Source organism: Acomys russatus, chromosome 1 (assembly GCF_903995435.1).
Source record: "Acomys russatus chromosome 1, mAcoRus1.1, whole genome shotgun sequence".
Lineage (NCBI taxonomy): Eukaryota > Metazoa > Chordata > Mammalia > Rodentia > Muridae > Acomys > Acomys russatus.
In genome coordinates this window covers 111,479,869-111,502,775 of record NC_067137.1, presented here as the reverse complement: position 1 = coordinate 111,502,775, position 22,907 = coordinate 111,479,869, and the positions used below count along the sequence as shown (strand labels likewise).

General features: G+C 45.9%; 1 protein-coding gene and 1 non-coding gene across 2 annotated transcripts in view; one reads left to right on the top strand and one right to left on the bottom strand.

Annotated features, from left to right (window-relative positions):
* Unc79 (unc-79 homolog, NALCN channel complex subunit) overlaps positions 1–22,907 on the bottom strand; it is a 200,749-nt gene that overhangs the window by 50,123 nt on the left and 127,719 nt on the right. Inside the window, exons 33-38 of the mRNA XM_051150825.1 lie at positions 17,785–17,892; positions 14,512–14,628; positions 11,965–12,048; positions 7,694–7,796; positions 4,820–4,960; positions 774–812 (exon numbers count right to left, since the gene is read on the bottom strand). Coding sequence (XP_051006782.1) covers positions 774–812; positions 4,820–4,960; positions 7,694–7,796; positions 11,965–12,048; positions 14,512–14,628; positions 17,785–17,892 — 592 coding nt within the window. The remainder of the gene's footprint in view (positions 1–773; positions 813–4,819; positions 4,961–7,693; positions 7,797–11,964; positions 12,049–14,511; positions 14,629–17,784; positions 17,893–22,907) is intronic.
* LOC127197487 (small nucleolar RNA SNORA17) lies at positions 8,274–8,400 on the top strand. Its single transcript, XR_007831685.1, has one exon. It is a non-coding gene; the product is annotated as a small nucleolar RNA SNORA17 (small nucleolar RNA).

Genomic DNA, 22,907 nt, shown 5'->3' with positions numbered 1-22,907 from the left:
TTGCAGTAAATGATATTAAACCACATTGTCAATTTCTTATTGCTTAACATGCTTATTTTCTGCCTCTTGATTGACCACCCTGTATGGCATCTGGCATGAACTCTGTAGAAACGCATTGAGGGATCTATAAGACAGGGAAGAGTTCCCTGAGCTCACTGGCTAGCCATGGTAGTCAACCGGTGAACGCTGGGTTCAATGCATAGGGTGGAGTGTGATGAGGAAGACACTCAATATTGACCTCTGACCTCACACTCACTACACATACGTGCACACATGCAAATGAATATATATATGTGATGAATCAGCATTGTGCTGGTCTATTTTCTCCACGGTAGTCAGCACAGTTACTATATATTTTTGTGAATCTTCATTCATGGTTACCACCCCAGTAAGAATGAAAGACAAAAAAATGGCCAGGAATCATGCCATTTGCTGCCTTTATAGAGGACCCAAGCAGGCCTGGGATGCAGGTGTGCAGTAGGGCATTTTTCTGGAATGTTCCTAGAGGATCCGGCCCTCAGTTGGATCCACAACATGACAAACAACAAAAACTAACAACAACAAAAGCCCCCACTTAACTAGTGCACATTGGGCTTTAACGTTCTTATTGACTAAAATGAGTGAATGCACAAACCCAGATCAGAAACTCTGGGGAGCTGCCGTGGGATAGCAGCTGGCTTCTCAGAGAGCCCATGTCAGCGGCCAGTGTCAGGACCATGCGGACATGCACAGGGAGGGAAGAGAAATGAGACAAGACCACTTGACATGCTTACCTTTCCGCTTGATTAGAAAAGGCAGTGCTGGATGCGAGCCTAGGAGACAAAGCAAACAGTCACACAGGTATCTCAGCTTTCCGTGGAGAAATGCTTTAGCATTGAACTAGGACTGTGGTTCAGGTTTGGATGGTGACAACTCCCACTCAGAAGTCATGCCCAGGGTTAAACTGAAAACCCATCTCCCAAGCGTGTCTTCTGTGTCAGCCACACATTCCCATGGAGAGGAATACATTAAAAAAAAACAGCACGTGTAGTCAGGCGTGACAGATGCCAGCACCTGTTGAGCCGGTGATCCTTGCATGAACTCTAAGTTGTTTCTCTGTCAACAACCTTTGAAAACCCAACTAGGAGAGAACTGCAAATTGGAAAGCCCTCTGCCACAACAAAACAGACAGCACAGGAGGCATCCGCATCTTGCTCTTGAGTCGGAGTGATGAGAAGGGAAAGCTGCTATTTGGAGATGAAACTGTGCATTAAGTAAGTGGCACTGGCCACATTTGGAAAACTATGGTGTGGCTCTTTAACCATGGACAGATGTTCTCTCATAATGGAGAATGAACCAAATTGGTGGCATCTGAAGAACGTACTATAATCTGTAAGATTCTAGAGAAGCCAGAAGAACACCACAAGCTTTCTATTTTAGTAGACCTGAAGGAACCAAGAGTTCAGGAGAGGGACAGTGTCTCTAGCACCCACCATCAGCAATGCCATTCCCAGCTGCTTTGGCTATAGGCCCTTATGCTAAAGATCATGGTGGAGAGACATCGGCAACTAAACAATAATCACTGGTGTGGGAAACACAAACGTAAAGGATTCACCTGGAAAGCGGAGGGGCGAAGCTTGAATGGGACCTGAGCCGACAGCACTATACGAGATTGGAAACATTTGAAAGGGCCAAGCTTGAAGGCTCCTAATCTCCTGAGAACGCTCCATGTGGTCATCCCTGGCAGTGTTGGTAAAGCCACATGCTCTCATCATGCGTTCTTCACAGTGCAACTGGGACATGTGAAGAAACCCCCAGCTAGACGATCACAGAATCTGGTTTCTTGGCACCTGGGTAGTCGGGCTTGGCTATCAAGTGTCACACCAATGTGCACTAAGTGTTTTCCGGTGTCTTGATAGTCTAACTTAAAGGAGCAAGTGAGTTAAGTGTAAAAATGTAGATATTAAAGTGTGTGTATATGTAAGTATGTGAATGTGTGTGCTACTGTTTGTCTGTGTTTTTCTTCAGAGCTCGCGTGTTGCCGTCCTCGCAGGTTGGTAGTATTTATATACTGGGTAGATTATATACCTTTATGTTAAACAACACAGTCTCCTCTCTGTGTCCTCTGTGGCTTAGCTCTTCCAAGATGGCAACAGAAAAGAACCACAGCTTTACCTATTTTTAGACAACAGAGTGCTGACAGTTGGAACTGTGGTCTGTGCCTTAAAAAAAACTTCACTTCCACAAGTAGTAGAGACAGAGAACGCAACATTTATTCTGCAGTTGCCAAGACGGGCTTAAGATAAATGGCTTGAATGAAGCTATCTTTTCCTTATCTCTTCCGGTGCCCATATTCACCACTTTTCACAACAGCTTTTGAATTTTGATTACACTTTACTTTATGCTGACCCTGACTATGTGACTCTAAACATACTCCAAAGATAATCAGGAAGGTTGGGCTAGGGAGATGGTCCAGCAGGGTGGGTAAGAGCATTTGTGTAGCTAAGAAGACCTGAGTTCAAATCCCTGGAGCTCACATTTAAAAAAAAAAGTTGGGTGTGGTTTGTATTTCTGTAACCCCAGCATTGGGAAGTGGAGGCACTCAGAGTCTGGCAGCTCACTACCAGTCATCCTTACTATAAAGAGCAAGCCTCTAGTCCAAGGAGAGACCCTGTCTCCAGAGAATAAGGAGGCAAATGGTAAGGAAGACATCTGACATTCTCTGGCTTCTGCATATGCAAATAAGTGTGTCTGCACACTCCCGTGCACCACACACATACCACACGCACCCACATACCACATCAATTAAGATAGGGGGCAAATAATAGGATTATATATTTTGTGCATCAAGTTTTTAATGTTTTCCTGTTTAACAGAATTAATACTGTGTATGTATGTGTGTGTGTGTGTGTGTGTACTACTGCGTACGTGTGTTAGTGTGCAAAATGTATATTTGTATGTGCACTTATGTATAGATGGTGTGCACAGAGGCCAGAGGAGGATGTCAATGTCCTATTCTACCACTCTCTGCCTTCTTCCCTGGAGACAGGGTCCCTGGCCAAACCTGAAGCTCAGCTGGCATCCAGGAAACCTCAGGAATCCTGGTCTCAGTCAGCACCAGTACTTGTTTTACGGGTGCTCACCTGTGCATGCCTGGCTTATTATGTGGGTGCTGGGAACTTGAACTCAGGTCCACATTCATATACAGCAAGTACTCTTACCCACCGAGCCACCTCTGAAGTCCTGTTCTTATTCTTAAAATTAAGTTTAGCTCCATTAAAACTTATTTTCTCAATAGATGTGGTAGCACATTGCATAATCCTAGCACTAGGAGGCAGGAGGATTGTTGATTGAGACAGCCTAGGGTATAGAATGAAGCCCTATTAGAAGCCAGCCTGGGCTACATAGTGAAATCCCATATCAAAAACAAAACAAAACAAAACAAAACAAAACAAAAACAAAACAAAAGCCAAAAGGATTGTCTTTCCCTCTGTCAAATTCCAAGGATCTGCAGAGCTCCCTCCTCCAGGTGTGGAGAAGCTGTCCACTCCCAGCTTCTCCAGGCACTGGACCATGTCCTGTCTTATATGGGTGCCCAATAATTTCACACAAAACTGTCTCTTTCAGCAACCACAACACCGGCAGGCATGGTGATAGCTACCTATAATCCAGTAATGGGGAGGATGAGGCTGGAGGATCATGAGATCAAAGCCAACTGGGGCTACATAGTAAGTTCAAGGTCAGCCTGGGCTACACAATGAGACCCTGTCTAAAAAAAAAGAAAAAAAGAGAGAAAGAAAGAAAGAAAAAAGAAAGAAAGAAAGAAAAAAGAAAGAAAGAAAGAAAGAAAGAAAGAAAGAAAGAAAGAAAGAAAACCCAAAACACTCCACACATCATCTGAGCACAGGGCCTAGGTCTTCCTTGTTATCTTTAATTTTTAATTTTGTTTTATATGGATGGATGTTTTGCCTGTGTATCTTTCTGTTCACCATGTGTGTACATCACCCTCAGAAGCCAGAGGAGGGCACCAAATGCCATGGGGCTGGAGTTACAGACAGCTCTGAGCCACCATGTGGGTGCTGGGAATTGAACCTGGGTCCTCTAGAAGAGGAGCCAGTGCTCTCTACTGCTGAGCCATCTCTCCAGCCACGGGAGCTAAGTCTTAATGTTGATGGTTCAAGGCCCCTAGCACTGCGCTGGCAGAGATGGGAAACCTAGCAAGTTCCGTCTCTGAGAGCTATCACTGAACTGCAATTTAGTCATGTGCACGAAACACACTCCCCCTCTAATGTATACGCATGAAGGAGATCCCCTTCACACTAACACTCAGACTGAAGGTCTTGGTCCCAAAACATGTGCACTCTTCCTTTATCTGAGCCAGAACTGTGAAGATGCTGTGTGACATACCCTTGAACTGAACAGTGAAGTGGGGGTACTCTTGAGGTCCCAAAAGGTCTCAAATCACAACAAAAGCAGGTCAAGAGAGAGAACAGTATTCTCATTCAATTTGGCTAATATAAGGCCTACTATGGACTGACCCTCCGAACACTATCACACATATTAGCTCTTGGAGCGACAGGGAGTAAGTCAGCTCCCTCAGGGCAGGCCTCTTCTGTCTTCCCTCTGACCTTGACTCATGAGCTGGGACAGCCGAGGAATAAAATCAAAAGAAACTTCCATGCAACTGTTTAAAAGACTAGTCTGAATTGGTCCCACAGGTTCCAGGCACCTCCAAGGGGACCGAACGGATGTTTCCCTTTCAAAGTGATGCCTTTTATCTTAAGATGCAGCTTGAAGCAAGGCTCCTCCCGAGCAGATAAAAACAGAACCCACGACTCACCTTCCCACAGACTGCATGATGTCAAGCAACAGTGGGGCCGCCAAGTCTGGGCTTAGGTGAACGAATGTGGAGAGGACCACGATGGCTAACCCAAGGGTTTCTTCATCGTATTCTTCAAGAATGGCCCCACAGTCATGGCACCTGCAACAGAAACAGAGGAAGGCGGGTAAGAGAACCAATCACGGTGTAGAGGTAACGTACAAGCACAGCCATTGGTCAGGAGTCCCGGGAAGGGTCCAAAATGGTGGTAACCGGGCCCACTCTAATGTAAGTGGAGACTGCAGTGCCACCGCCACCGTAAGACACGGGAGGAGCTTGGGTGGCAGAGATCTGACGTTCCTCTACCAATCAGTCCACGAGCCTCTGTCCCCGCGGGCGTTTCTGCTCATTTAGAAAGAGCTTCGGGTAGTCTAACCTAACACTTTCTAGGACTTTAAGAATGTGAAATTGTGTCTAAGAATAATCAGTAACTAGATTTTTGAATCAGTTTTTATGGCCTTATTTAAGCACAAATAAATGTGCATGTGAGCCATCTATTTGTGTTTCCTCACTGTACAGCTTGGCCCTATTTTTGGGTGACTCTGACGGCCAGCTGGGCTGCTGTTCCCATGGTGGTTTTGAGTTCCTGGAGGAAACAGCTCAGCACTGTAAGATTTGCTGCACATCAGAAGCTCTTCCAGAACCTTGACAGTGTGGACCGGGAATTTCCAGAAGCCACAGCATAACATGTGCCCAGTTTTTCTGTCCCATAACCAAAGTTGGGTGTCAGGATCTGGCCGCTGAATTTCCTCACACCTTGTTGCTGATAGCTCTGCGTTTCCACCAGATGCACTTAAACTGGACATTTTGTCCTGACAGGTGCAGGGTGACCGTCAGGGTCCTCTATTTGATAATCTGGGGGCAGCCATGATGCCATGTAAGAGATGACAACCACCTCATAGGCAGCATCAAGGAAGGAAGAGGGGTGGCAGTAAATTTTTAAAAAAATTTTAATTAATTTTCATTTGTCAAAATAAAAAATGCACAGACATGGCTAGAAGCTTTCAAAAGATGTCCTATCTGTGGGTGAGAGACAGAGGACTCCCGTGAACTGTGCACTCTAGGAAGCTTCTGGAACCAGGCTGAACCTCTTAGCTGCTCCCTTATCCAGCTTTGTGACTATGCAGCCCTGCTAAATTAGTATGGAAGAGCATTGGTGCCTGCTATTCAGAAGTTCACAGCTTATTGCTTTTTGCTGTGACCTGACATAAGATCCACTCACCCCAACACAATTAAAGGGAGCTTTGTAAAGCAAAACTTAGAACTAAAAATAACTCGTGCTCACACAAATGCATGTGCACCTGCATACACAGAAACACACACACACACACACACACACACACACACGAGCAACCATAAATACCTAAGAAAAACCACAACTTGAAATGGGGAGAGAATATGACACGAAATGGGGAAATTATGCCAAAGTACTGGGAACTTCCAAGGCAGTGGTACAAACCAGGCACCTTCGCTTCTCAAGTATGGCCATTGGGCTGGCTAGTGTTTATATCAACTTGATAGAGCTAGGGTTATCTGGGAAGAAGGAATCTTAATTGAGAAAATGCCTCTATAGGCTCAGCCTGCAGGCATGTCTTTGGGGAATTTTCTTGATGGATGATGGATGTGGGAGGGTCCAGCTCACTGTGGGCAGTACCACCCTTGTGCAGGTGGTCCATGGGCAAACTAAGACAGTGATGGGGGAACAAGCCGGTAAGCAGCATTCCTTGATGGCCTCTACCTCAGCTCCTGCCTCTGAGCCCTGCCTTGCATTCCCTAGATGATGGGCCCCAGGCTGTTGGTTGCTTTTGGTTATAGTGTTTAATTACAGCTGTAGAACCGCTAAGCCATCAGCCCACTTCTGGCTGAGCATTTAGCATCCCTATGTGGATCTCCGCAGCATCCTTTCTACTCGCTTTCCTTTATTAGACATGTGAGCCGCCTTTATCCAGGAGCCCATCTGGTCCCAAGGGGCCCATCCAGGTCTGGAAATCTACAAGCTTTGTTTTGTCTTTTCACACTCCCTAAACTGAGATTCGTGCCGAGCCAGACAGGGGGCGCTCAGGGCACAACACGTAGAAGGAATTGTTCTCATCCTAGAGAATTCACAATCTACTCTCCACCACACCTGTTTAGACAAAGAACTAAAATGCAGCATGGCAAGGGTTAGGGTTAGGGTTAGGGTTAGGGCAAGGGCTGGGCTAGAGCTGTAACCAGAGTACCTGGGGAAGTGGAGAGGGTGTGACTAAGCCTGCCCCTCACCGGCAGGGAAATTTTGCCTTTGACAGATTGGTAAATGTGTGAACAGGAGTTCGCTCTGAAGATTAAGTACAAAGGAAGAGCACACCAGGAATGCCCTGGAATCGGACATGGGGCTGAGGGAAAAGCAGTGGGGACATTCACACACTACAATGCCTTGGCTAATGAGCTCAGGGCTGCTGGCAGATGGCGGGCTGGGAGGTGGCAGGCCAGTCCGAGATGCTGAGAATGAGTTGTGTGCCAGGATGGAATAAGAATGGAGTCTCTTTTTATTTCCAGTGCGATAGGTGGATGTTTCTCAACCAGAAGACTTCATGGGTGTTAAGTTTTTTTGGGGGGGTGTAATTGAAATTATATGATTCTATGCAAATTTTAAAAGAGGGGGAATGGGACCTGCTGAAACATGAGCCCCTGGTCATACTGTCTGTATGCATTTCTGAATCCCAAATGTGTACAACACAGTACCAGCCAGCTGAAGAATAAAGCGTGACTCCAAAGCAAAGCACATCTCCTCCCCTGGTGACCAAACCCTAACTTTATAGCTGAAGGGGAGGGGGGAGGATAACTGGGCGCGCTTACTTGTCCGTCATCACCGTTGGCTGCTCATCTGTGAATTCTTCGGGCGCGGGCACAAACATGCTGGCTATGCTGGGTGCTGACAGCAGGCTGGATTTAGTGGCGCCTGGGTAAGCAGCAGAGAGACAGGTGTGAGTACAAACAAGCTTCTGGGGCCAGGAACGTCTCCCCCTCTGCATCCGCTAACTCTCAGAAGGTCACATTCATGAGACCGTGACCAGGTCGTCCCATCCACGGCGTAAAAAAGCCCTGATAGGGAAGTGAGGTGAAGAGCTGGATGCCTGCCGTTCCACTGCTTCATGATTTTGAAAAATCAGAAATTTCATGTGGGCCAACAGGACCTAAGATTAAGGATGGGCTCCCTGACGTTAAATGTAGTCACACACACACTATGACGTTCCTAATGCACAAGTGCACATCATCATCAAAGTGGGCTACTATAGGAAGGCAGTAGTAATACACCAGACTTGACACACAGAAACAAAGGGGCGAGATGGTGTGACCCCAGAACTCACACACATGCACAGAAGGGGCACTGGGGCTAGAAAACCAGTTTAGTGTTCTGCTTTGAAAATTACTATCAGCTGCCCCAGAGACCTCGCAGGTGTGGCTGCTGTGTCACATGTGCATCGGTAGGTGGCAGAGTATAGAGAGCTATGCTCAGTGTTCCTATCCATGAACACCGGAATGATTAGTGGTAGCCTAGCATTCCCTGAAAAAAGTGAGCCCGAGGCAACCAGCACCAGGCCGGCACTAGGCAGGGCTGGAGGGCAGACCATGCCCAAGATGACCCCTTTCTGGTGCCACAGTACAGGGCATGGCACTCCTGAGACCACTCCCAAAACGACCCCAGACACTCAGAGTCCCCCAGGTGCCACTAAGAGGAGCAAGTAAGTGATGAAGAAATGAAAGAGAAAGAGAAAGAGAAGGATGTGGGCAGAATGAAGAGAGACAGAACTGGAGACTCAGGGTAGTGAGGACCTGCCTGATGTGAGTAGCCACCTGGGACCATGCTGGGGTCCCGGCCTGTGCTGCCACTGGGGGCCATGTTTGGGCCTGTGGCCCCGCAGCTGGGGTCAGTTACCACCAAAGGCCAGGTGGACGTCCTGATCTGAGCTGCACCCAGGGACATGTTGATGTCTGAGGGCTGTTGCAGAACTGGCCCCATCCTTTACCTGGGTATCATGGGAGAGCTGGTCCTGGAGACATAAGAGCAGGAGAGCTGCCCCTGCCCCTAGCCAGCTGCAGCACTCAGAAGAGAGAGCGCATGCCCCCCCCCACACACACACGCAGAGAGAGAGAGAAAGAGACAGACAGACAGACAGAGACAGAGACAGACAGACAGACAGACAGACAAAGACACAGAGAAACAGATAGCGACAGAGTTTCAGGTGAGCTGGCCTCAGGTGAGCTGGCCCCAAGGTTCCAAGCATGGGCGAGCTGGCCCTACCACTCACCTCTTGTACAGTGACATGGATGAGGGGAGATATTCTTCTCCTTCGCCCCCATCACCACCTGCAGCAGGCAGGAGACCTGGGGTCATGAGAGCAGGAGAACAAGGCCTGCACCTCACCTTGGCAACAAAGTAAAGCTGACCCTGGTGGTGGTGGTAGAGATGACTAGGTCCAAAAGGCATGAGCGTGGGAGAGCTGGTCCCACCCCTTGTCTCTCACGAGGTGACACGGACAAGGGAGAGATGAACCATCTCATCCCTTACCACCTACAGTGGGCAGAAGAGCTGGTCCCAAGGTCATCAGAGTGGGAGAGCCGGCCTGTCCCCTCACCTGCTGCAGCACTCAGGAGAGCAGGCTCGGCACCTGACCTGGGCAGCACAGTAGAGGTGGCCCTGGATGTGGGGGTTGCAAGTGAGCACAGATGACGGAGAGATACTCTCCTCCCCTCTCTCGTTCCTCACCATCTATTACAGGTGGGAGAGCTAGCCCCAAGGCCACGAGAGCGTGGGAGAACTGGACATGTCCCTCACCAACTTTAACACTTGGGAGAGCAGACTCTGCACCTCACCTGGGCAGCAGGGGTAGAGCTGGCTCTAGTCGAAGGGATTGCTGATGAGCTAACCCTGGGTGTGTGAGAAATGGAGAACTGGTGGGCTGCCCAGCTCAGATACTCTCAGGACCAGCTCCAGGGTTTGAACTGGCCCACTCCAGTACCCCACTGGTAAACTGCTGGAGTGCACCAAGGGGCTGGTCCTACAAATAGAAAACTACAAGATCTCCATGACACACACAGGGCAACAACGGGATATATGAGAGGGATCCCAGTGAAGTTCCAGTATTGATAGAGCAGCTGAAGCCAGGGGCCTTGTACCAGACCAATGATTGACTCATTGCAACGAACATTTACAAGCAAAGAAGTGTGGACAAAAGGGTGTGCTCTGGGACACACTGTGGCACACTACAGCTTCCACAAGATCTTTTTTTTCTCTGTTGGGGGAGGACGTTGCAAGGGTGGATATGAGGGGAGGGGAGATGAGTAGGATTGAGGTGCTTGATATGAAATTGACAAGGAGCCAATAAAAGTTAAAAAAGAAAGTTATCACAAACATTCAACCAAGAAGACTTCATTTTCAGCTTAAGCATTTATAAATGCAACATTATCTGTTTCACTTGATGACTTGCTCTGCTTCACTCAATCAATACGATAGTTTGGAAACTTTGAGTTTAAACCCTTTCAATGAAACCTGAGGCCAGAATCTTAGTGACATACAATGATAAACAGTAAACATGAGGTCTGGAAAGATGGCTCAGCAGTTAAGAGAACTTTCTCTTTCAGACAGAGGACCCAAGCTTGGGTTCTAATATCTCACATCTGCCTGTGACTCCAGCTCCAAGGGACTGGACAGGATCCTTTTCCAGCCTCCACAGGCAACTGCATTCATGTGTATACACACAGACACAAACACACACACATATCTTATATCATCTATAGCTATCTTAAAACAATAAGTATGGGAATTCAGGATTGTGTTCTCCATTAAGAAAGCCACCAGTGTGGGGCAGATTCTCTGGAACTGTGTAAAAGAAGCATCTAAGATGACTCCCACAGTGACAGTGTGAAATAACAGCACGTTCTGCTAAGTAGTAACTGTTAATCCAAGTTCTCCAAGCAGACGGAACGCTAATGATCGTTAATTGATCCATTTCTCATCAAGAAGTGCATAGCTTGGTCCTGAAAAAGAAATGTATGATGTCTCCTCAGAAAGAATAACAACTGAGAGAATTGTCACTGAAGATATGAGAATATAAGTCTTAGATGCCTAGCGTGGAAAGCAAGGCGGTAGTCTGAGGGGAGAAGTGGTGTTGAAGTTGCCGCTTCCACACCTTAGGGCACTTCCCCAGGTGAAGTTTACAGAGTGTATTTCTGAGAAGCAAAGACTTTCAGACACTCCCCAACGACGTCTTCACCTTCCTAAGATCCCCAGCTAGGAATGCAAATTTTGCTACCATATTTATCAGCTGTTTCTGAGCTAGCGTCCCTTCCCAGGGAGATCTAAGCGGGCTGTTAACAGAGGGCGTCCATAAAGATGTGGCACAGTGTCACAGACAGCTAAGCAGATTCAGCAGAGACAGCAAAGGCACAAAGCATAAATATAATTCTCCACAACTCTTGGTCATTGATAAGCAAACTAGCCTAATACTAAGACGAATATACCAGAGCAAAGAAAAATCAGCTCATAAGGTACATGGAGATGTGTCCACAGTCTCACTAGGAACAACTCAGGCGGCTGGACACAAATGCTTCCCCCACGTTATAGGAAACTGGAAGAGTGGTTCGGCCTAGCAGCCTAGGTCTGCTTGATTCTGGAGATTTACTCACAAGATGTGGTCAGAACTGGGTTTTGTTTTCTGTTTGGAAGCTGTTCATCCACAGTCCCAACATTCTAGGAAAAAACAGGGACAATCTGAACTCCGCCCAGGAAAAGAATATAGGGTGAAATAAAAACCTGATGCATCCTGGGAGGGAGGCTCAGGAGCTCAGGGCTGTCTGGTCTAGAAACAGTTAAGGGGGATGAGACATGGGCAGTTCCTTTCAAATGTCTAAAGTGTTAGAGGAGAGACAGTAGAGTGTTAGGAAGACAATCTAAGGCAGAGTTTTCATTGGTCGTGTTCAAGGATGAGCTGCCGAATGTTCCCTGGTCCAGGGGATGCTTTGCAGGTTGGAAATAAATGGAGCTGCTGAGGGAGAGGTTTGGCACGTGCTGTGTGGATCCCCGAGAGATAGACACTCCTTCAATTTTACTCTGGGACTCAACCAACCTCTCGTTCTCAATGGCTGTCCCTCGAGGTCAGGGTTTAGGCACGTTGGCACGTTACACTGGCGTTTCCCAGGCTGTATCTGTTCTGTGGACAAAGAGAGCGTTTCAGTCTTCAGTGTGGTCAGTTTGGTACAAGGCACAATACAACCAATGCAGCAAACCATCACATGGGACCGTTTCTCGTCAAGGTTACCTTATTAACATAAAGATTAAATCTGGGCCCGGGTTGTGGGGGGGGTTACTCAAGGCTTATTACAAACCTGTCGTTCAGTTAAATGAACTGCACCTGAAAATAGTAGCGTATTTAAAACTAATTTTTAAAATTGTATTCCCACTCTATTTCAAAAGAGTGCAAATTCTGATATGAAATAAAGGGGCCAATGCCATGGCCATGAAAAAAATGTTTTATGCAAATCAATAAATATGTCAATGATACTTTGGGGTAATGGTCATTAAAACAAAACAAAACAAAACAAAAAACCTCACATGTACCAGGTAGAGAAAATGATAAGTATTTGGCTGAGGAAAGGAGAATAAGAATAAGGAGCAGAAATGGAGGGGCACTTAGGGAGCGTTCGTTCACACAGAAGACATGCACAATGGAGAAGAGCTGAGGCAAATTTACCATGACCCAACTTAAGCTGTGTTTCTCGGTATGTCTGAATGACCATAGTTTTTCTTGGTGGAAGCCAGAGAGTCACTGATCAGTGTCTGTGGTTCAAAAGTAACATATCACCTCAGATTATTCTACACATTCACAGACGTTTCTGCTGGCCTCGGGGAGTGAATGTGAGGACACTGAAGCCAGGTATAATGGAGGCTCAGCTGAGGGAGGCTGAGGCAAAAAGATTACTTGAGCCCAGAAGTTCAAAACCAGCCTGGGTAACAAAGAAAGATCCTGTGTCCAAAACAAAACCAAGCAAACAACAAACTTGGGAAAAGTGAGATAAAACTTATTAATGGACTTAGAGACTAGAGAACCAAGTTGGGGGAGGGGAGTGGAAATTAAAAAAAAAAAAAAAAAAAAAAAAAGCCCCTGGAAACTTCACTGAGAGAAATCCGGACAACATGGAAACCAACATGTGCGAAACCTTGTAGATGAGAACCATTGAGTCTGACTGAAAAGTTTTAAAAATGTGGCTAAATGGGTGATTTGGCTTCACGTAGGGTTTTGTAGCATAACACTGAGGTCAACTAACATGGTTACTACTCTACTTAATCCAACTAGGTTGTAGCTGTAATCAGAAGCTAGACTGACTCAGGCCAAGACACAGATTGCAGCACAATGGCGTGGCAAAACGATTTCGGGGTTCCCGAGTCAACCTGAGCACTTAGTGCCAGAGAGCTCCCTAAGCTTCTCGGGGCTACACAGCTTCCTCTCTGGAGAGGGAGGCACGGTTATCCATGGTACGTTCAGAGAGGGAAGACAACACCCAAACCAAACATGTTCTTGGGGGTGGCTAGCCAGTGTCTTTCCCGCCTCCCTGTTGTCTGTTGCCTCTTGGCTACTCCTTGCTCACCCCTGCATGCCATTTAATGAGGAGAAAGCACTAAGCCTTTGACCTGTCTAACTCTCTTCTAAGTGCAGGTGACGGAAGCTGTCAGTTACATATGGGGTTGGGTGTGGGATGTGGGTCTTTTCTTGAACAACAAACAAGAGGGCATACATATAATTTGAAGAACAGCTCAAGATCTTGTTTTTGTTTTTGTTTTTGTGCGCACTGTGATTTGGCATCATAACTAAGAATATTAAAAATCATCTCATAGTTGAAATCAGAAAATGATAACAAGCTACTAAAGTGCGCCCCCACAGTGTGTCGCGGTAATCAGCCCTTATATCTCCACAGTGTACGCGCACTTCCAGGTGCTTTCGTGCTTATAATCCTGTACCTCAAATGACCCATTTAATTTAAGGAGGAAAAAACTGAGGGGAGGCAGGCACTGCAAAGGGGACCACTGAAGTGCTATGAGCTGAGGAGGCTAGGAAATGCAAAGCAGTCGTATTTAAAACAGATGTGCCATGGCAGTAGTTCTTGCTGTACATCTGGCTAGCTGCAGTTCCGGCTTATGAATACAAGGGCGTGTGGCCACAACCTGGTGTCCTGATGGCTAATATATGCAACCCATTCCCAAATCTACTTGCAGATCATGCCATCACTGAGCCAAAATTTGTTATTAACTAGTCGCTAATATCAGTACTTAATATTTTATGAGAGGATATTGATGATCTGTTGCTTTTAAAACTTTGTACCATTAAAATCATAGCTTCACCCTTTCCTCCCCAGATAGAGAACCTGAGATCTGAAATCTGGGTCTTAAAGAAAGAAAGAGTTGGACACGCCTAGACAGGGACCAGTCTAGATACAGATCACATTGTTCTAGAGCGCTTGGAAAATCTGAGTAGATGTTATTTACCTCCAGGCTTTGTTTTTTTTGTTGTTGTTGTTTTTTTAAATAGCTATTTTAACCGAAGAACACAAGAAGTGGACATAGTGAGAGTGGCATTAGCTAATCTGAGAGGCAAACAAGAAGAAAAAGCTTGACCCACCAGTGTCCCAGCTGCTGATGTTATGGGGGGCGCTAGACTGATGCTCCAGCTGCTGCTTCATTAACTGGCTCATTGTCAGAACTCCCAGGGATCCCCTTTTCATCTGCCTATACTGAGCTATACGAAGGAAATTAGGAGATGATTACTAGGGGGTACGTTTCCCATCGCACACACAGGCTCTACACATCCATACAAATCTTAACTGAATCTATGCTGGCTACATGTAATTTTCGGTAAATTGTACTCTCCTAGCCAAGTGAAAGAAAAACTAAAGCCTCCACCGTTTGAGGTGTCTCTGGTACAGTGGTACAGGCAACGGTGGTGCTCCTTAGCGTTGATCCACCGGCCACACATATCTACTCAGTTACCAATCAGTGCACCATGATTCTTTGTGTTGGCTTTTTAAACTTTTATTCTCTGCCACATCCTAAAAAGGATTCACAAAGAAACAATGCTACCTTGAACTGAACCAAAGCGCAACTGGAATAAGCCAAAACATACTGACTTCAAATGTTACACTATTTCCAAGCTAATTGAGACACTGCCCTACCCCCATCCCACCATCAATCACTTGGAAAATGTGGATTAAATACCATTTCACTAGTGTGTTCTTTGTCTAAGAAAACACTGCTAACATTTTTGTACTGAAATAAAGCCCCGAGTGGTTCTCAGCAATAGCAAGTTGTATTTCCAAACCAGAAACAAGAAAAGCACACTGCCAGTTGCCTGCCGACTTAAAGCCACCCTCGCCTCAGCTCCCGTTCCTGTGTGAGACACTCAGTGCCTATGCAGCACTGCCGTGCAAGCATTCTGCCTCACCAAGATGGCTACAGGCCTGACCCCAAGCACCCAGATGCTGACAATTTGCATTCCCCCACCCGGTTAACTTGAAAGGGCAAGTACAGGAGCCAAAGCTGATGGACTGCACACTCTAGAAAGAATGCAGAGGCCAATGTCCACTAGAAAACCCCTGGACAACCCTGGACACTATACAGAGGTTCCACAGGCAATAATGGACAGCAACTAGGCATGAAGTGAAATCTGTTATGACATCACTTCTGGTGTGGTCAGCATGCTGTTTGATTTGTGGTGGTCATAGCATGTTTTAGTTACAAAACAGTCAACTGGGAACTTGAACAAGACAGACATGTGCTAGGATTCGTATGTCTTGGAGCCCATAGTCACTACATTTGTAGAAAAGCTAATCAACTGAATATCAAATGCCACTGATTTGTTTATTTACTGGTAAACTTTGTAAGTTGGCAACTCACTTGAAAAGTAAAGCTTTAAGTAAAAATTTAAAAATTTTAGGAGAAATTCAAAAGCAGAAATATTTTATTTTTTTCTTCAGTACTGGGATTTGAACCCACGCCCTTGCACATGTGAGGCAAGCCACCTTCCTGCTTTAACTACATCCCAGCTAAAGACAGATGACTTTTAAAAGACTTTTTAAAAATTAAAAAATAAGTATCATCTTGTAGACTCAGTCAAGTAATGGTGTAAAACCTCTAGTGTTGAGATAATTTGCCAATTCTTAGATTTGTTTTGGTTGTCAGTACTGAGAATAGAACCCAGAGCCCCACACATGCTCAGCAAGGGCTCTACCATTGAGCTGCACCCCCAGTCTCTCAGCTGACTTTGGAGAGAGTAGAATCCCTGAGAGGAAATAGCCCAGTGGATGAGGTTCCTGGCACGATGCCTCCAAGACCAACAAATCCTGTGATGATGCTTTTCATGGTAAGGGCTGGAAAGGTGGGACTAATGAGCCAAAGTCACCATTAAAAGGCTAGACTCAGACAGGATCCTGACTGACACGTGCATTCAATGCTGGAATTACAGCAGTTTAACCATTTGACTATTTCAAATCATACTACTTAGAGTTCTAAAGAGGAATTCATTGTCTGTTAGCTTTTAAAGATGAGACATGTAAATGAAGAGAAAACATGCAACTGTGATTATCTTCAAGTTATCAAACATTCTTCATGATTTAAAAAAAAAAGAAAGCACTTAGCTTTAGAACTAGCCATTCTATTTTGCAACCAAAGGCCAAATATCTGTCACTTGGAAACTATTTATTATAATGTTTACAGTCTTACAATTGATTTAGAATTATTCAAAGACAGTGTGGAATAGTAAATTAGTATCGACTTGAAAATCACACAGACCAAGCCTCAGGTTCTGTCTCTATCGCTTGGCTCTGTGACCTTAGGCGAGCACTCAGCCTTTCTCCTCCGTCTGCCACGGGATCTAGATTGTGCTGCTTAGGAGCCATCCGTCATGGGGTCGATACAGAAGGAGAATCAAATAAGTGGTACCTAAGATCACTATTAAGACTTTACCCTACTGATTCACCTTTGACCCCCGATGGCAGGCACAATACCTGGCCCCCACCCGGTACTCACGGAACGAGGAATGGATAATGAGTGAAGGAATGCACAAATGGATAAGTGCTGATGATTCTTCTCCATACAATCAGCCCAGCATTTTCATTACTATCTTTATCTGGCTTTTGGGACCATGCTCCTTTCAAAAGATGGCCAAACGATAACTCACTAACTCTTCAGGCAGCATCCACATGAAGCATAAATGTATCAGGACATGAGACAAAGGTTTCCAGAAAGTACACTTTTGTCTGTATCACTGATTCCTTAAAGCACTTCCCTCGCTGAAAATCTCTTCACTCCACTGGGCTGAGGAGATGCCCTGATGGAGCAGCAAAGGAACTCAAGCTTCAGAGGAAAGTTCCAGAGTACTGGCCTTGTGTAGACTTTGTAATGTGTGGGCCATTTTTTATTTTTTAGCCTAAGAGGAGCACATTGAATCAAGCCTATAGGGTCATGACACATTAATTTTAGGATAATTCAGATAAAGCTGTGTCCATAACAGAAATGATTCAGATGAAATCAATGAGTCCCAGATTAGCTTTTGCCATGAACAAAGCTTTACATGTGTCACATGACTAATTCTAGGTTCTAGGTGCAGGCTAGTAGTTGAATGCATCATTGAATGACGAAATTCTATATTTATCCTTGAATAAGTTAGGGTTCTTAGACTATCAATGCCCACATGGTTAACCCAACATTTGAGGTATAAACTAATGCAGGCCACGCTGGCCCCAGAGTTTCATAGTCTACACAGCAGCACTGCGTCACTGGAGGAAGCTAATGTGGCATTTTTCAAAGTAGGAGGGTTAGCAAAATTGAAAGCAATATGTATAGGTCACATCCCAAAGCTGACACACACAGAGACCAACCGTCCCTGAGGACCACTTACTTGATATTGACGAGTGGCTGCTTGTTTCAGGTGCAGCTGCTTCCAAGGTAGGGGCAGAGGAGGATTCCCGTGGCATCTCCAAGGTTGAAAGTCCTTTAGCAGAGGGATCTACAAATGGAAAGACTGATTAAAGTTAAGGTCTGTGGTACAAAGCAGTGAAGGGACTTTCTGGGTCTTTGCCCCTTGTCTTCCGTGATCATTCCAATCTTAGCGATTCCATTAGAGACATCATGTACATGCAGGCTCCAGAGTCCTGCAGAGAACCGATGCTGCACAGCTCATGCACGTGCAGCTATGTCCCTTAGATGGTGGAGCTTGCATAGCCACCAAGTTAATGCTCGAGGCACCCACGGCGCTAGCTAGCTCTAAACCAGGCACTTGGGATTCGTCCTTGTTTGTTGCTTTTCATCTAACACTGGAAATAGGCTAATATTCTGCTCTCTCTCTCTCTCTCTCTCTCTCTGTCCATCTATCTCTAGTCTTCATTAGATCTCAATCTTCAATAGAAGCTTTCGCATCCAAGGAGGCTTCCAGGACTCTGTTTCCCTCCCCCGGAAAAGTGCTCAGGTGTGATGGGTTTGGAAACAATGAAGAGTAAATGCTCCATCACACTGTACTGTTACTATTTACTTACTAACATTACCAAACTGGAAGAAATGTAAGAGCAGGACCTGTGTCTACTATGAAATAAACAGTATTAAGTGAGAGTCTCAGTTTCCTTCGAGCAGTGGCTCTCAACCTTCCTAATCTCGCGATCCTTTAATACAGCCCCTCATGTTGTGGTGACCCCTAACCATAAAATTATTTTATTTTGCTACATCATAACTGTAATTTTTCTACTGTTAATAATTGTAATGTGCCGGGTGGTGGTGGTGCATGCCTTTAATCCCAGCACTCGGGAGGCAGAGGCAGGTGGATCGCCGTGAGTTTGAGGCTGGCCTGGTCTACAAAGCGAGTCCAGGACAACCAAGGCTACACAGAGAAACCCTGTCTCGAAAATTTTTTAATTGTAATGTAAATGTCTGATTATGCAGGCTCTCTGATATGCACCACTCAAAGGGGCTATGACCCACAGGTTGAGAACTACTGCTTTAGTGCCCATAAAAACTCCTATTGAACGAATGTCCTTTCTGGTGTGAAGTATATAATATTGTCTTATTACTCCATCAACACTGGGAATAAGGCCTCTCACACTGTTCTAGGCAACTGCAGAGCATCCTCCTGAACATTCTGAAAGGACTGCCATGTCAAACCTACAGTTCGGTGAATACACTGAGCCTCTCACTGCCTCAGAGTTGCCAACGTGGGTTTCCATGACTACAAACTAAACATGCACCATCTCATCTTTTTCATGGTGCCAACTGCTTCTTCTTGCCAAAGAACAATCCACAATATTTTATGATTAATGTATGCTGGTTCCCCAACACTGGGCGGCCCGTGAACCTGTTAAGATGGCAGATATAAAAAGTCCCAGAAAACGGTCCAGTACAAAAAGTTGGGGGCAATGGCTTTGGGACATCTGCTTTTCGTCTTCAGAGGTCTTTCTGATAGATATAGTTGCCATATTTATAACTGTGTGTTCTGTATGTATGTGCTCATGTGGGTGTGTGCAGATGTGCCAGAGTGTGCTCATGTGGGTGTGTGCAGCTATGTCAGAGCTTGGTGTTGAGTATCTTCCTTGCTCACTCCTCCACTTGTTTTTTCTGAGGTAGGGTCTCTCACTGAACCTGGAACCCATAGATTCAGCTAGGCTGCCTGACTAAGGAGCTCCTTGTCTATCTCCTGCCCCAACCCCCAAGCACGGGGTCACAGACAGCGTGCTGCCTTGCTTGACTTTTACATGGCTGCTAGCTATCCAAACTCAGTTCAGCATACTTGGATGGCAGGAGTTTACCAACGGAGCCAAATCATCAGTAATAAATCCTGGGTTTTCTTTCTTTCCTTTTTTTAGATTCATTTTTTTAAGAGCATGTGTGTGTGTGTGTGTGTGTGTGTGTGTGTGTGTGTGTGTGTGTGTGTTTGAGTGCACCCCCGGAGACCAGAAGAGGGTACTAGCTCCCCTGGAGCTGGAGTTACAGGTGGCTGTGAGCCACACAATACAGGTGCTGAGACTCAGACTCAGGCCTTCTATCTGAGCAGTACGCACTCTTGCTGTTGAGCCATTGCTCCAGCAACTCTCTCCAGTAGCTTCATGGTAACAAAAAATCATAACTGCTATAAAGTTTCCCAAACACTCTTCATAGTGACCAGTCATTTGAAGTTACTTTCATCATCAAGATAAAAGTGTTAGGTATTGCTTTTCTATAATGGAAAATTAGAAAGGTAACAAAATTACTTCTGTCCTTATTTACCTCCCTTCTATGTGTGCTACAGCCATTACTATGGCCCATCAATAATATAAATTGAGGAAAGTGAAGTTAATTTTCAAAAATCCACTGAAAGACTACTGTGACTTTTGGGGTCTGGGATGTGTGCGCTTAAATCTTGGATGTATCTTTAGCCTTAAAGAAACAGTACTGGGTGGCGGTTATTGATCTCACCTAGTTTGCCCAATTTCTTTAGACTAGGCAATCTTTTCTCAGCCCTCACTCATTTTCTGAAACCTTTCATCTATATACAGTTTAAGGCAAATGTTTGAAAAGAACTGACCACTTGTTTTCAACACATCTGCACTAAGTGTTCTAGAGTTGTGTGCAGACAGTTCAGGGACTCCCTCCTAGCCATATGTTCCAGCCCCTTCTTAGTCATTTAGGACATAATCGGGAAACAGCTAAGACAAAAAATGATTGCTTCATGGAACTTGGACTTGATCTGATGAGCGGAGTCACGTGTGAAAGTGAGTCAATTATTCCATGTTGAGAGATGAGCAGAGAAGAAAGAGAACCAACATGCCAGCTAGGCGTGGGCAGGGTGGCTGAGGCCAGGAGAGGCCTATTCGGTGACTGGTGATGGATGAAAGAATTAAAGGAAGTGAAAGTGTGCATCAAGTTGGTGTTGAACTTGGAGAAGGGCAGGTATAAAGCTAAGAGCCTAGAGGAAGGAGTCAAGAAAAGGCAAGAGGCCAGTGTGGCCATTGGAGCTGTGGGGAGAGCAACACAAATGAAGTGAGAGGACGTGAGGACTGGGGTGCTAGAACTTTCAAGGCATGTTGAGGGGGGCAGGAGGTGGGTAAAAGAATATCATGAAAGAAAAATGGAGAGCAGGGTAATTGTTGGTGGTCTGTGTGTTTGATCACTTGCTCCCTAGCTGGTGGTGCTGGCTGGCGGGGGGGGGGGGGGGGGGGGGCTGTGGAACCTTTAGGAGGTGGGGCCTGGTGCCTGTGTATAGATAACAATGACCAAGCATCTTCCTGCTGCTGCCGCTGCCACGCCATTCATCCCTCCCCCCCCCTCCCCACCGCGATGGGCTCATCCCTCTGAACCACAAGGCAGAAGACATTCTTTCTTCCTTAACTTGCTTTTGTTCATAGCATTTTCCATCACAGCAGCAGAGAAGTGAAGTAAAGGGCTGCCTTTACCAGCCTTCTTATTCTTAAATAAAGAGCAAAATAAGATTGTGTCTGCATGCTCAAGTTAGGAGTCCTTTAAAAGGAAAAAAAAAAAAAAATGGAGGACAAAGAGTGGAGAGAGTTGCCTGTACCCCAGGGTAGATAAAAGACCAGGATCTTGACAGGAAACCCAATGTTTAAATGTAAACACCACAGGAGGAGGCAGGAAGAGGTGGGAAGCATGGGACCAAAGAATGGAAATTCCTGCTGGTCATGTCAACAGGAGCGCCATTGACCTCGGAGGAGGAGGAAAGTAGTTATGCAAAGTCAAGCAGGGCAATGAAGTGTGGGGTGGAAAACACCATGTGGGTAACTTCCCAGTAGGGGTTTGTCACCATGACTTCAGGGGTGGAAAACACCATGTGGGTAACTTCCCAGTAGGGGTTTGTCACCATGACTTCAGAGTGACAGGGTCCACGTTATCCATTTTCATCTAAACTAGTTCATCGGCTAGGGGCAAGTGCTAGTGTGGGGTGAGTTTGATTTTACTAGGGAGGTAGTCATCCAACCATGCTCGGAAAAGGAGATGCCAGAGAGGGTATGGCAGGGGCGAGTTACCCTGGTGGACTTGCACTTAGGGTGGGTGCGAAGGAAAGATGTGAAGTAAGGATACTAAAAGACAGTAAGTAGCATCAATAAGTACTGGCCAGGTGTGTGTGTGTGTGTGTGTGAGAGAGAGAGAGAGAGAGAGAGAGAGAGAGAGAGAGAGAGAGAGAGAGAGAGGGAGGGAGGGAGGGAGGGAGAGAGAGAGAGGGAGGGGGGGCTGGTAGTAAAAAAAAGTAGATATAGTTGAAATCTTGGGAAGGTTGTAGTTGATGTGAGTCACACATGAGTGAGATGATTACAGAGCTGAGTACCTGAACCCTTACGGTTCCAGGGGGATGGAGTGCATCATGGTGAGGGATGCACGGCTCTGTGTTGGCAGCAGGAAGCTGGCCGGTCACATTTTATCTATACACAGGAATTATCGAAGAAAGCCAGTGCACGGAACTGAGAAGCTAGACTGTCAGAAGTCATCAACACTCAATGCTGAATGGTAAGGGCTATGGCAGGAACACAATCCTTTGATGGACCAAAGAGCCAGGGGGTGGTAATGAACTGAGAGGGGCCGTGGTGAGCAAGAATAAGCCCTAACCCCTGGGACCAAGCCCAGTGGCTCTGGTTTCTAAGTAGCCTGAAAAAAACTGTAGCTAGCCAACCTCATTGTTTTCCTTTAAATCACCATCATTAATCAGAAAAGAAGGAGGAAGCACTCCCACCAGTGTTAAAACATGACAGGAGGCGAGTCTGAAACGAGTGAGGTGAGCATCTGAAGGCCACTTTTGAAAAAAACATCTTAGAAATGGCCCCTCAGAGAAAGAATGACACTGGAAGCTCAGTGGAGCCTGTGGATCAGGGTCCAAATTATAACTGGTAACTTGGGGTTTCTGATGTTTGTGGTTGGTGTCTACATTCTGCTGTAGCCCCTGAAGGGTTATACGATCAGTTCATTCATTCTGCATTTGGACTACATAGTTCACAACCATAACCGGAGGCGGGGGCAGGGGGGGGGGTGATGGCTAATTCTGGTTGCCAA